We start from the raw sequence: 14,935 nt of genomic DNA on the forward strand, positions 1-14,935 counted from the left end.
AAATCTTCAGATGAAAGATGGTATACTAATAATAATAATAATAATAATAATAATAATAATAATAATAATAATATTGTCATACCTCGGAAGTCGAACGGAATCTGTTCCGGAAGTCTGCTCGACTTCCAAAACCAAAGCATGGCTTCTGATTGGCTACAGGAAGCTCTTGCAGCCAATCGGAAGCCACAGAAGCCCCATTGGATGTTTGGCTTCCAAAAATAGTTCACAAACTGGAACAGTCACTTCTGGGTTTGCGGCGTTTGGGAGCCAAAACGTTCGAGAACTAGGCTGTTCGAAAACCAAGGTACGACTGTAGTAATAGTACTTTTTAATTAAACATCTTTAAAAACACGACCAATTTTGACCAAGTCAAAAGGAAACATGATATAATGGGTGATCCTTCAAAAATCTCATTTTTAGTAACTTCTGCTCCACTGTCAAGGTCAGGAGCCTCTATTGGCTCACTCTAGTTATGTGTTGGGACGCGGGTGGCGCTGTGGGTTAAACCACAGGGCCTCAGACTTGCCGATCAGAAGGTCGGCAGTTCGAATCCCCACGACGGGGTGAGCTCCCGTTGCTCGACCCCTTCTCCTGCCAACCTAGCAGTTCAAAAGCACATCAAAGTGCAAGTAGATAAATAGGTACCACTCCGGCAGGAAGGTAAACGGCTTTTCCGTGCACTGCTCTGGTTCGCCAGAAGTGGCTTAGTCATGCTGGCCACATGACCCAGAAGCTGTACTCGGGCTCCCTCGGCCAGTAAAGTGAGATGAGTGCTGCAACCCGAGAGTTGGCCACGACTGGACCTAATGGTCAGGGGTCCCTTTACCTTTTTTAGTTATGTGTTAGTGAGCCACCAAGGGACGCAGGTGGCGCTGTGGGTTAAAGCCTCAGCGCCTAGGGCTTGCCGATCGAAAGGTCGGTGGTTCGAATCCCTGCGGCGGGGTGCGCTCCCGCTGCTCGGTCCCAGCGCCTGCCAACCTAGCAGTTCGAAAGCACCTCCGGGTGCAAGTAGATAAATAGGGACCGCTTACCAGTGGGAAGGTAAACGGCGTTTCCGTGTGCGGCTCTGGCTCGCCAGAGCAGCGATGTCACGCTGGCCACGTGACCCGGAAGTGTCTCCGGACAGCGCTGGCCCCTGGCCTCTTAAGTGAGATGGGCGCACAACCCCAGAGTCTGTCAAGACTGGCCCGTACGGGCAGGGGTACCTTTACCTTTACCTTTAGTGAGCCACCAGCCATACAGGAAACAACTGCTCTGCTAGATCTCCCATGACAGGTCCCTTGCTGTCCCCCTGTGATTTACCACCTTCTAGTCCTGCTCAGGCTTCTTAGCAATGCAACTCCTCTAAAGGACGCACTTGTGTGTCATGAGCAGAGGAAATCCAGGGGAATCTAGGCTGGCCACCCCCAGTCCGCGGGCCTGGATTTCCTCCGCTCATCCCAGATGCACCGGAATTCAAATGCTTACTCTAGGAGGACGGCGGCACTCGAGGCAATCTCTGCCAGAAGGAAAACGCTTGCAAGGGGTTTGCCGAGTCCAGTCGCTCCCTGCATGCACACCCAAAGAGGTTGGCACCATATGTAGGTTGCAATAAATAATTTGTTAGCAATGTATGTCTGCGCGCACACTTTGTGTGTGCGCCCCCCTCTCTCGTTTGGGTTGAATTATTAATGGTGATCCAGCTACCGCTTGCCGTGCAACTGTGTCAACCCCTGTGCTATTTTTATTATTTGAAAGTCGGAGCGGTGTGGGGAGGAGGAGGAAGCTGGGACCAAAAAGACCCGACGCACCGCTCTGGATGTTGAGGGCGTGGTGCTTGTCCAGAGACCACCCTCCGAGTTTGGAAGCGTCGATCTCGTAACCTTGAAGCACCGCCGTTCGCTTCTCCCACAGGATCAGGTCCGGACACGATTCGTATTCATAGCCCACCGATACTGGGGGGGAGAGACAGAGAGAAATGAAGACCAGCAGCTTAATGGCCTTAGAAGTGCACACTCAGCACAGAACGGAGGTTTCTAACTGGGTGGCCGGGTTGGCGAGAAGGGGATTTCTGCAGGCTACAGCAGATACTTATTTAAAACATCGTCACATCCATGCAGAGCATCCCTTTTTAAAGGCTATGGAGCATTATAAAAAAGGTCAGCGTAGTAATAGGTGTTGAACAAATGCGCTAATGATTTTAAAACGGCCGGATCAGGGACGTGTTTATTAGACACAGAACGCTCAAGGTCTTCCGATTTGCATTTTGTGCCTTTTTTTCTGCTTTAGTGGGCAGAGATGTCCACTGATGCAGGACGGGAGGAAAAAGAACTAAACGCAGAAAGGGAACATGCTGTGGTTTAGGACAATCCACATGTACCGTATTTTTTGCTCTATAAGACTCACCAGACCACAAGACGCACCTAGTTTTTGGAGGAGGAAAACAAGAAAAAAAATATTCCCAATCTCAGAACAGCAAGAGGGATCGCTGCGCAGTGAAAGAAGCAATCCCTCTTACTGTTCTGGCTTCTGGGATAGCTGCGCAGCCTGCATTCGCTCCATAAGACGCACACACATTTCCCTTTACTTTTTAGGAGGGAAAAAGTGAGTCTTATAGAGCAAAAAATATGGTAGATTAAGCAGGTGAGCAGCGAGTGAGGGAAAGCTCCTTACTCTCTCTCTCTCAGGGCCTGGAGGCTGATGTTTGTCTGGGGGCAACGGAAGGTACCTCAGTTATGGAGTGTAAGGAAAGAAGGAAGTTGCTGCAGGATCAGGCCCAAGGCAGATCTAGCCAGGCATCTTGTTCTCACAGTGGCCAACCACATGCTCCAAGCTCCAGTTCTCAGCAAATGGTTAAAAAACAGCAGGCTGAGCAATACTCCTTGCTCTGCCCATGATAATTGCTTAAGTCGTGGATGTAGGCTGGCTCAGCTTTTCCACTTAGAAGGGAGGAAGCAACTGAAATTCTCCAGCCCACTCCCGTTCTCCAACTTGATGGGGGCGGGACTGTCACCATCAACAACCACCTTTCCCTCCTGCCATCACAGAAACCCTGGAAGTGATTTACACCAGACGTTTAAAAGCAATCAGTCCTCCCCAAAACCAAGCCAAGCAAAGCATAAAAGAAGAACAAGCAGCAGCAGATTAAAAAGAATAAATCAGACACCCAAAAGAGCCAGGGGAAAATAATAATAATAATAATAATAATGAATTATGAGCTGGGCCGAAGGCATGCAAAACATAAAACGGTATTTAGAAGTGCCAAGAAATCAAGAAGGTGGGAGCCGGGTGGATGTCCTCGGGCAAGGAGTTCCACAGTTCAGGAGCAGCGATGGCAAAAGCCCTCTAGCGCAGGCATGGGCAAACTTGGCCCTCCAGATGTTTTGGGACTACAAGTCCCATCATCCCTGACCACTGGTCCTGTTAGCTAGGGATGATGGGAGTTGTAGTCCCAAAACATCTGTAGGCTGAGTTTGCCTATACCTGCTCTAGCGTGTTCCTGTCTGCCAGATGGTGGTGGGAGCTGCAAAAGGGCATCGGCCAATTGAATGGATATGCAAGCTCATGTGATACGGGATGGAGAGCAAGCTCTTACCAAAGGCCTCTGATAACCCATACACCTTCTGGTTGTAGACGTCTGTCTTGTCCCAGATGAAGTAGTAGGAGAGGTCCGGGGCAGCAGCGAACCACTTCCTGAACAGACGTCCCTCTACAGCTACCATGAGATGGACTTTCATGAGGTTGAACGGGATGGTAGGATGGGTCAAGCTGATCCTCAGGACCGATTTGTAGCCAGGCGTACGGCTGCTCAGGTAGCTCAGCTTGATTTTGCTGCCCGATATTTTAATCTCTTCTTGCAAGGCCTGGAAAAACAGCACCCCACCAACCACAAGAAAAGGGTGTTATTATATCACATACTGAGCAGGTAAAGAAACATACGCAGAGCTGCGATTTATGAGATGTTTATGTGCGTTTCTTAAAAAGAAGAAGAAAGAAAACTGATTTCATGGATAGAACTCTGGTTTTATACACCCACGATAAGACACACCGATAAGTAAAAATAATTTATAGGCTTGTTTTTGGAAGCTAAGAAATGCTCATCACTCTCAGGCTGCAATCTTATCCATCCATACCTTGAACTCAGCTGGACTTCTTAGTTGGTATAAACAAAACTGTGATATCATTATTATCAACATGCCCTTCACTCTAAGGTCCCACAAAGGGTTGCAACAATTTAAAAGACAACATAAAGGTTTTAAAAACCTACAACTGCAAAAATTACAATATTATATATATATATATATATATATATATATATATATATATATATATATATATATATATATAAAACCATAATGGCAATGTGAATCATAATGGATGCCTTTATTTGCATAAACACACAACAGGTCTAAAAGCGTCCCTGTGATCTGTGGGGAATTTTGTTCCAGCAACCTGAAGATTCAGAAGCATTTGTTTTTGTTCGTTCAAGGCTTCGAGATTTCTTGAAAGCAATGCTCCTTTTGCAAGGTGAGCTTGTTTTCTCCTGCTCTGGAGGTTAGGATGTGAACCGGTGGCTTCAAGTTACAAGAAAGGGGATCCAAAACGAACACCAGGAAGGACTATATGACAGTAAGAGGTGTTTGACAGTGGAATGGTCTTCCCCAGAAGGTGGTTCAGGACCCTAAGGAATTGTTGTTGTTGTTTAGTCGTTTAGTCGTGTCCGACTCTTCGTGACCCCCTGGACCAGAGCACACCAGGTACTCCTGTCTTCTACTGCCTCCCGCAGTTTGGTCAAACTCATGTTAGTAGCATCGAGAACACTGTCCAGCCATCTCGTCCTCTGTCGTCCCCTTCTCCTTGTGCCCTCCATCTTTCCCAGCATCAGGGTCTTTTCCAGGGAGTCTTCTCTTCTCATGAGGTGGCCAAAGTATTGGAGCCTCAGCTTCAGGATCTGTCCTTCCAGTGAGCACTCAGGGCTGATTTCCTTCAGAATGGATTGGTTTGATCTTCTTGCAGTCCATGGGACTCTCAAGAGTCTCCTCCACCACCAGAATTCAAAAACATCAATACTTTGGCGACCAGCCTTCTTTATGGTCCAGCTCTCACTTCCATACATCACTACTGGGAAAACCATAGCTTTAACTATACGGACCTTTGTTGGCAGATCTTTGTTGGCAAAGATCCTCCTTCATGGATCACTTCTTTGCCATGGCAAAGGGGCTTGAATAACTCAGAGAAGCTATGAGCTATGCCGTGCAGGGCCACCCAGGATGGACAGGTCATGGTGGAGAGTTTTGACCAAACGTGATCCAGCTGGAGCAGGAACCAGCAAGCCACTCCAGTATCCCTGCCAAGATAACTCCATGGAGAAAGACAACAGGCCTAAGGAGTAAACCTACACAAATCTGGAGTGGAGGCCCTAATGCATTTTGACGGCGACTTGTATGCTTTCTTCCGGCAACTCCTGCAGCCCAACTGGTGCCAAATGTCTTGCTCTGCTTTCCTTTATACGACATCAACGAGGCCAAGGGGGTGTGTGTCTTGTCATCTGGGCAGCCCGGGACGTCAATAAACACTCCAGGGATATCACGTCGATGCCACTAACACAGCAGTTTAACTTCACCCCCCGAGGCACACTCCGTTGTCTCTCGGGACAGACGGATGCCAACGAAAAGGGTTGCCGCAGCAAACATTTCCATTTGATCAGAAGGCAGACAGGGTAGCCAATGCTGCGCTCTCCAAATGGTACTGGGACTTGTAACTTCCATAATCCCTAGTCAGCGTGGCCAACGGTCTGGGCTGATGGGTGTTGTAGTCCAATCACATCAGGAGGGCACCATGTTGGCTATCTCTGGTGCACATTTTCAATGCAGGGTCTCAGATTATGTGTGTATGTTTGGGAGAGGATATATTGCAAAAAGTTAGGCAATCACTGGTGACTCAGGAATAATGGATGCTTCACACAGCATGACCCACTGATAGAAAATGCCTTTTCTAACATAGTGCCGGCTGTGTGACACATATGCGTAACTGAGAAAGAAATAAAACAATGTCTCGCCCTCCTTTTGAGCTATTGCTTTTTCTTTTCTTTTTTTAAAATAATTTTTATTAAATTTTCCATTTTAACAATTCAATCCAATCACATTAAATATTCCAAATTATAAAAATACATAGCATATGAGCTATTGTTTTTTCATGCATTCAGATTCATGCAAACTTGAGCAATTCATTGATTAGTCGACTTAAATCTCATATATTTTATCAATGGAGATTTCTTTGATTAGGCAAATCCTACCAGTTGTTTTTTTTAATGTTAATTTTTCATCTGTCCCCCAAGCCACTTTAAATTGTAAAAATAAATAAATAAAAAGGGTTGCTTTGAGCAACTAGCAAGGACCCAAAATATTTCCCCGAAGTGATAATTTATAAGCCCGGAGCTTTTGCATCTCTCAACAAACTGATAGACCTGGAAAGTTAATAGTGCGGTTTCCTTGATCTCATACATATTTACTTTCCCCGAATGCAGCCTTTTCAATTTACATAGCTTGCTGGGTATGAGCTCGAAGAAACAACAGAACTGGGAAAAGCCGGGGACTTGTGTTTTTTTTATTTTTTAAACTTATTTTACAAGCTTATCTGCCAGGCATGCTGGAATCCAACGCAGCCCGTTACAAGCCAAGGAAGGGGAGGTGGCCCTTTAATGCAATCTGTCTTTGCATGGAGAGAAAGCGTTGTTTGCAACATCTTGCCCTGATGCTGTTTTATTAAATTATTGCTTCGCTCTGCTGTGGCCCATCTTCCTTGCCTGACTGCCATGTCTCGTAGCGAAGGTCAGTTGTGGGAGAAAGCAAAGAGCAGCAAAACGATGGAAGGAATTCCAAAATGGCAGCACTTTGGAACACACATGGTCATTCCTCCTCTGGTCGCCGCTGCGGATACACAATCTTGACTGCCTGTCTTCAGGTGCCGTGGCAGACTTTGGGCTTTAACATTTCTGTGGCACCCTAGGCAGTAACAAAATTCAGTGCCCCTCTTGCCTTCCATTGTTCATCACTGCTGTAGCATCCCCTTCGGCTCCATGCCCAGTGCAGGCGAACCCCCTAAATCTACCTCTGCCAGGCACTGATATGGGTGGCACAGTGGTCTAAAGCACTCAGCCTCTTGGGCTTGCCGATCAGATTATCTACTTGCACTTTGACGTGCTTCCGAACTGCTAGGTTGGGAGGAGCTGGGACAGAGCAACGGGAGCTCACCCCGTCGCGGGGATTCGAACCGCCGACCTTCTGATCGGCAAGTCCTAGGCTCTGTGGTTTAACCCACAGCGCCACCTGCATCCCTTCCCAAGGGATAGGCTTCTTATAAAGCAGGATTCTCAACCCACAAGCCAGGGATCTCCCTCTGTTTCTGAAAAATCTCACCCCATTGCTCCTTTCACCCAGTGGCTGCTGAGCAGGAACAGGAGGTAGGAAAGGCAATGCAAGATGCCAGATAATCTGGATTCCTTTTGCCTGCTTTATTCCCCGTCTCTGCACGCTGCAAAGCCTTGAGTGATAATTTCCGAGTCCCTTTTCTTCCCTCCCATCGAATTGTAAATAATATAGCTCTGGGAGTGAGGGGTTTTCCCCCCTCCTTCTCCCCAGCAGAGACAATTGCAGATTGTCTCCACTGGTGACTGTTGTTAAGCGGCGTTTCCCTGCTAGTCGATCAGATACGGGCAGAAACAAATAATGGCGACATGAGCAGCAAGTTTTAAATATCAAAAATATGCAAATGCCTATGCAAATTAGTCCGAGACCCAGAGGGGAAGTAAGCATTTGTGCAGAGAGAAGTGTGTGTGTGTATTTGTATAAGGAGGGGAAAGGCCATGCGTATTTTGCATGAGTAACACAGGAAGCTGGTTTTTTACGAGTCAAAACCGGCTGGTGCATCTAGCCCAGTTCTGCCAGGTTTCAGGCAGGAATCTTTGAAAACCTTATGCAAGGATATCAGGGATTGGAAATAGGAACTTCTGCATGCAAAACATGGACACAACTCTCCCAAATGCTAAAATCCTGCCCCTTTTTAAATGCAAAACATTAAAAAAGTTGAAACAAACAAACCAAAAAATTCCTTCCAGTAGCACCTTAGAGACCAGCTAAGTTTGTTATTGGTATGAGCTTTCATGTGCATGCACACTTCTTCAGATTAAAAAAGTTGTATCAGGTTGAACAGGGGGAAGGAATGCTATGCGAGTGGCTGTTGAACCCTCTCTTTGAAGGCATTGGTCTATTAAAGATTCTCCCCAGTTGGTTTTCTGTCGTTTAAGGAAAGGGCATTGTCCCCCTGTATCTTTTTCCCCTCTCGGGAGAAAATGGCAGCTGAGGAGGAGGATTTTGAACAGACAAACTGGGGGCAAGGGAAATGTTACCCTTGCCTGCCCCTCCTCCAAACACATTGGTTCTCAAGTCTACCATCCGTGCATTTAGCAGTGCCTGCCCAGCAAATAAACTACAGTGGTACCTTGGTTGTCAAATGCCTTGGTAATCAAACAGCTTGGAGCCCAAACACTGCAAACCCAGAAGTAAGTATACCGGTTTGCGAACTTTTTTCAGAAACCGAACATGCCCTGTTTAGAGTGTTACGCTTCTGTTTTGAGTGCCACACTTCTGTTTTGAGTGTTACACTAAGGTCTGTCTGTTTTTAAGATTTATTTTGCGTTTTTGTTTTTGTGGCTCTTTTTTGTTTGTTTTTGTGACTGTGTGGAACCCAGTTCAGCTACTGATTGATTAATTGTGTGACTGCAGGACATTGTTTATTGCTTTCATTTTATGGATCAATGGTCTCGTTTGTAAAACTCGTGTTAAATTGCTGTTTTAGGTGGTATCTGAAGAAGTGTGCATGCACACAAAAGTTTATATCCAGAACAAACTTAGTTGGTCTCTAAGGTGCTATTGGACTATTTTTTAATTTTTTATTTCTACTGCGTCAGACCAACATGGCTACCTATCTGAATATAGAATGCTGTTTTAGGTGTTGTTTCTAAAAGTCTAGAACGGATTAATCCATTTTGCATTACTTTCTATGGGAAAGCGCACCTTGGTTTGGGAATGCTTTTGGTTTTGGAACCGACTTCCGGAACAGATTAAGTTTGAGAACCAAGGTACCACTGTACATGCAACATGTAGTTTGGCCTTTTCACAAGCAAAGGCATTTATAATTTCTCTCTCTCTCTCTCTCTCTCTCTCACACACACACACACACACACATATATATAATCCTTATTATGGTCCAGAGACCCAACAAATCGTTACAAAGCAATGCACAATTCAGACAGCCTACCTCCAGGTTAAACAAGCATTTTGTTCAGACTTAAAGATAGGGATCATTGGTTCTTGCAATAAAAACTTCACCACTACTAATGTTCTAGCATTTGTCCGGTCTTCCAATAAGAACCTGACATAGTGAGCCTCTGATTTTCCCGGGAAAGGTACCAGCAAGGGTAATATCAGTTCAGTTCTGACAGAGCGATTTATAATTAGAAAAGGCTTTGCCTGGCCTGTAAGCTGACTTGTAGATGTGCTGAAATTCATTTTACCTGTTTTTTTAAAAAACTGTCTTGATTTTTCAAAATCTGGCATTATCGCTGCTTTAATCACAACAGGATATTTTGTTAGTGCTGGTCCTAACGTATGTACTCGTCCGTTTGGCTTGCTTGTTTTTCCCACGTTGAGCTGGGCTCTGAGACCACAACCTCCTTGCTCAGTACAGACAAGCAGGGCCTGCAATCAGAAATGCCCTTTCTCCCCCTTGTGGTCCTACCTGTATCTCCGGGACAATGGGACCTCTCTCCGAGCAGGAGCTGGCAAACGCCGTCAGTGGGGAAGGCGAGACCACAGGGTTGGGCCGGGCGAAGTTGCTCAGGTCGCAGCTGGGGATTTCGTTCTCTTCGTGCCTCATGACGATGGTCTCCATGACGAAGAAGCGGTCCCACGGCAGCCAGAGGGTGTGCTCCTGGGTGATGAAAGGCGCCCGCTCAAAGTGCAGGATGATGGAGATGCCGCCGTTGGTCACCAGGTCAAAGCTGTCAATGTAAACACAAGAACCAGGCGTTGGAATTCTCTGCAGCTCAACCCTTCACTGAGCTTCTCAGTTCCCGGGTCACACTGGAAAGTTACCACCGGACAGAACCTAAGAACCAGTCTAATTTAAGCGGTGTACACAAGGAGCATTTTGTTATAGAATCAATGGAAACGACCGTACTTTTCAGTGTATAAGACTAGGGTTTTTCTCTCTAAAAAATATGCTTAAAAGGGGGGGGGGGGCGTCTTATACGTGGATAGTGCTTAATGAGGACAGTTGGCCTTGGTGAAGATTTGACGTTTTCATCCCCCAAAAGGTTTTTGATTTGAGTTTCTACTGAAATGAGGCTGCATTTTAATGTTGTATTTTAATCTTGTTTTTAATCAACTGTTTTTATACCTGGTGTTAGCCGCCCTGAGCCCGGTCTTGACTGGGGAGAACGGGATATAAATAAAAATTATTATTATTATTATTATTATTATTATTATTATTATTATTATTATTATTATTTGCTACTGCTGTCAGCGGGCATTGTGCATATTATTGGTTGCTGCATCAATGGGTGGTGTTGATTGGCTGCTGTTGGGCGGGTGATTGGGAGCTTCTGCTGGCGTTGGGACAGACAAGAGATGGATTTTTGCGGTGCATGAGCAGTTTTCAGCAATCCCCCCAAAATTCAACAACTCTGGGCAATCCTCTGCAAAAAAGCTCATCAACTCTAGGCAACCTGCCGCAAAAAAGTGCCATCTCCCCCCATTTTCTTAAATTTGAGTCCCCCCAAATAGGGGGCATCTTATACATGGAAAAATATGGTACTTGTTATTTTTTGGTCTGCACACAATCCAGATCTATGGTGTCATGTACAGAAGTTCTCACCCTGGGCCAGCAGGGGGATACTGTAAATAGTTTTCACTCAGGTCCACCTATGCAAATAGGGTATTGAAAGTGATTGGCTAGTTACAGAAAGTGGTTACTGTTGCGTTACAGTGGAGCTCTATATCTATATAAGCAGGCTGGCTGAACCCTTCAGTTCAGTTCTGTTCTGGCCTGTGAATAAACGAGAGCTGTTTTGAAGAATAGCTGTGTCGTCTGATATGTTCACCCACAACTTAACATATGGAGTATTCTTTGCCCCTGAAAAGCATTTCCCGAGAAACCGGCTTCGTTCCGAAAAGAAACACTCGTTGCAGATTGAATCTGCGTTCCCCCACAGCGTGTCAGCTTGGCAACGAATGAAAGCAGACATAGGGGGGTCCCAACAACATATTCACACCTGCCCAGTGGTGCTGTGGGTGGGCATACACCTAGGCTGAAACCACCAAGATTGCTGGACGATATAAAGAAGACGCTATGGGAAAAAATTGAGTTTTTCAGAGGTGAATATTCCCTTGAATTATATGCCCATTGTATGGAAATTGACAACAGGACAGTGAAAATAGATTCTATCTGCCCTAATGGTGATGAACTGGAAGAACAGAGATACGATTCTCCTTAATCAAAGGCTTGACAACACGGCAACATTGGCAACTTATGAATGGACAGCTTATTGACACGGACTTTCTTTGGATGAATACAATGATACCTGGAATGAGCTTACGAAGAATATATGAGGTTATTGGCAATTATATGCGTTTTAGGATAATAAGAATATACATATCTGTAACTGTTTATTTAACTTATATGCAGAATTCATCATGCGAAAGGCTGGGCTGGATGAATCCCAAACTGGAATTAAGATTACCGGAAGCAATATCAACAACCTCAGATATGCAGAGGACACAACCTTGATGCAGAAAGTGAGGAGGAATTAAAGAACCTTTTAATGAGGGTGAAAGAGGAGAGCGCAAAATATGGTCTGAAGCTCAACATCAAAAAAACGAAGATCATGGCCACTGGTCCCATCACCTCCCGGCAAATAGAAGGAGAGGAAATGGAGGCAGTGAGAGATTTTACTTTCTTGGGCTCCATGATCACTGCAGATGGTGACAGCAGCCATGAAATTTAAAGACGCCTGCTTCTTGGGAGAAAAGCAATGACAAACGTAGACAGCATCTTAAAAAGCAGAGACATGCTGACAAAGGTCCGTATAGTTAAAGACATGGTTCTCCCAGTAGTGATGTATGGAAGTGAGAGCTGGACCATCAAGAAGGCTGATCGCCGAAAAATTGATGCTTTTGAATTATGGTGCTGGAGGAGACTCTTGAGAGTCCCATGGACTGCAAGAAGATCTAACCTATCCATTCTGAAGGAAATCAGCCCTGAGTGCTCACTGGAAGGACAGATCCTGAAGCTGAGGCTCCAATACTTTGGCCACCTCATGAGAAGACAAGACTCCCTGGAAAAGACCCTGATGTTGGGAAAGATGGAGGGTACAAGGAGAAGGGGACGGCAGAGGACGAGATGGCTGGACAGTGTTCTCGATGCTACTAACATGAGTTTGACCAAACTGCGGCAGGCAGTGGAAGACAGGAGTGCCTGGTGTGCTCTGGTCCACGATGTCATGAAGAGTTGGACATGACTAAACGACTAAACAACAACAGCTTCCAGATCACACCAAACAGGTGGTCTGTCTGGTAGCTCGATGCTAGCAGGAGAATCTGAGAAAGGCGTTTGCTGCTGGGATAACTCAGCCAAGAGAGCATGAGGCTCTTAATCTCAGAGTTGTGGGTTCAAGCCGTACAAAGGATTTCTGCAGTGCAGGGGGTTGAAGTAGACTCCAACTCTACAGTTCTATGATTCTATTATCTTTGTGCCATGGATACACATTTCACTTTGCATAGCACAGGAGGGTGGGTCCCTGCCCCACGGAGCTTGAAATCTATAGTTCAGCACATGGGAGGATGTTGTTGAGTTGTAGAGTCGGGGGGCGGAGGACCTAGAGGGTCGTCTAGACCCACAGGTTCTTTTTATAAATGAAATTATTCTAATAAAATATCAGTAAAAATCCCACACTTTTGTGCTTTGAATGGGTTAGTGTGTACAGCCCTGGAGACAAAACCTGGAATCATCCCAAATGTCTGCTTTAGAGAAGACAGTTTTTTTGTTTTTTTGCCATGAAGTGATAATAAAATGCTTCCATTTTTAAAAACCTCTTTAATTATATATATAAAGTGAGATGTTTATTCTGCAATTCAAATAGAGACATCAAAAACTCTGGCCGCTCGCTTTTAAAAGCCTCCATTTGTTGCTTGCCAGAGAAATGAAGAGCATTTAAGTCTTGATGAGGGCATTTTTAACAGCTAGTTAGCATTTGGCAAAGCCTAGAAAGCAGCCTGGGGCTGAGTATGAAATGTGGGGGGGGGGGGGGGCGCGACTACAAAAAGGACTGGGGTTGTTTTCCTTTTAAATACTAAAAATAAAAAGGAGTTCAACAAGCGGCTGGAAAAAGAAGGGTCGTTTATAAATGAAAACATCTCTTCTTTGCCTCACTGGCGAGAGGAGTTGCTAGGAACAGTGAACTCTAATGAGCTTTAGAACTGTGCTTCCTTTTGTCACAACGGTGAAACTGGGGAAAAAAGGGAAGGAATCGATCTCAAGCAGGCGAGGAAAACACAGAGGCGACATTGTTGTTGCGGGAGATGCAGCTAGTCATCAGCTCCTGCCTTCGCCTTGAAGTTACCTTGGTGAGGCCAAGAAGCGATGAAGGAAAGAGAATGAGAGATAAGACCCAAGCCGGCGGAATCAAAACGAAAACCGCCAGCAAAACTCTCCTCCTATCAAGAAGCATCAAAGATGATGCCCTGGCCTTTACGAAAGCTCTTTCAGAAGCGTGTGGTCTGCAGTCCTACCTAGTCAATGGCTCAAAGAGAGAATTTTGTTGTTGAAAAAAGAAGAGCGAGTTTTACAGCTTGGCCCTGAGAACTTTTCCACTGAGGTGGAAATGCACACAGCCTTAGCGGGACTCTCCCCAGTGCCCCTGGAATGCCCCACTCCTCCATTCTCCTGGCACGGCTAGGACTCAGCCACAGCACCGGAAAGCCACTTCCGAGCTTGGGAGGAGGTGGGGTTGCGGGCGTCACGCCCCCCCACGTGCGGGGGCTGTTCCCTGACCCCGCAAGATCAGGGGAATCCTCAGCCGCGTTATCCACCCAGCCCGCCAATTCTTTGCCTCACTGGCGAGGGGTGTGTGGCCTGCCCTATTTAGGGCGGGCGTAGCCGAAGCTCCCCCTCTTTTCACCGCGCCAGCCAGCTGATTTAGTTTCCCACCCTCCCTCCCTTTAGGTAGGCTCCTTGACATTGCTATGGACTTTGGTTGGTCGCCGCAAGGGGCCTGGTAGGAATTTTTTCCAATTGTAAATTGGCTCCAAAAAGGCCAGTTGGTTTTTCGCCTAGCTCATAGCAACTTGTCACAATTCCTCGGCAGTGGCGGTTAGGCATTGGTAATTGAGGGTTAAGTGTATATAGGAGGGCGGGGGAGGAAGCGCCATCGCCTCCCCCCACAGCAAAGGGTAGTCCGATAAATGACTCCGGGGGGCATTGCCCTGTCCGAAGCCTATGGAGGTGTGGGCCTAAGACACGCCCCCGAGCGGTGACCCTGTGGGGGCACCTAGTTGACGTGCCTCAGCAGGACTCCTACTGGTGGTTAACCCTTGCCGGTCTTCATGCAATCGGGCTCAAGCCGGCTAGTCGATAGGACCAATGCCTAAGCCAATACTGCCCATTCCTGTAATCAATAAAGTTGTGGCCTATTTTGCCCATTAACCTTAATACTTGGTGTCCTGTGTCTTTATTTCTTCCTGGGGGAGGCGGGAACTCGCCACGCAAAACAGCCGCTACTCCACCAAGGTTTCCAATGTTTCAATGCAACATGCCCCTGAGATGCTTAGAGGACACTGTGCACTGTGCAGTAAGGCAGCTAAAACCAGTGTCAATGGAGAGGAATGGCACGCTGGTGTTA

The 14,935-nt window shown here is 46.3% G+C and overlaps 1 protein-coding gene across 10 annotated transcripts in view; it reads right to left on the reverse strand.

Moving 5' to 3' along the window:
* The window catches only part of TENM4 (teneurin transmembrane protein 4), a 649,734-nt gene that overhangs the window by 60,801 nt on the left and 573,998 nt on the right, over nucleotides 1–14,935 (reverse strand). For all 10 annotated transcript variants that reach the window (XM_079973241.1, XM_079973246.1, XM_079973247.1 and 7 more), the window contains 3 exons: nucleotides 9,778–10,039; nucleotides 3,575–3,842; nucleotides 1,791–1,934 (listed from right to left, as the gene is read on the reverse strand). In XM_079973241.1, the coding sequence (XP_079829367.1) occupies nucleotides 1,791–1,934; nucleotides 3,575–3,842; nucleotides 9,778–10,039 (674 nt within the window). The remainder of the gene's footprint in view (nucleotides 1–1,790; nucleotides 1,935–3,574; nucleotides 3,843–9,777; nucleotides 10,040–14,935) is intronic.

This window comes from Podarcis cretensis (assembly GCF_951804945.1).
Source record: "Podarcis cretensis genome assembly, chromosome: 4".
In the NCBI taxonomy this organism is placed as follows: Eukaryota; Metazoa; Chordata; class Lepidosauria; order Squamata; family Lacertidae; genus Podarcis; species Podarcis cretensis.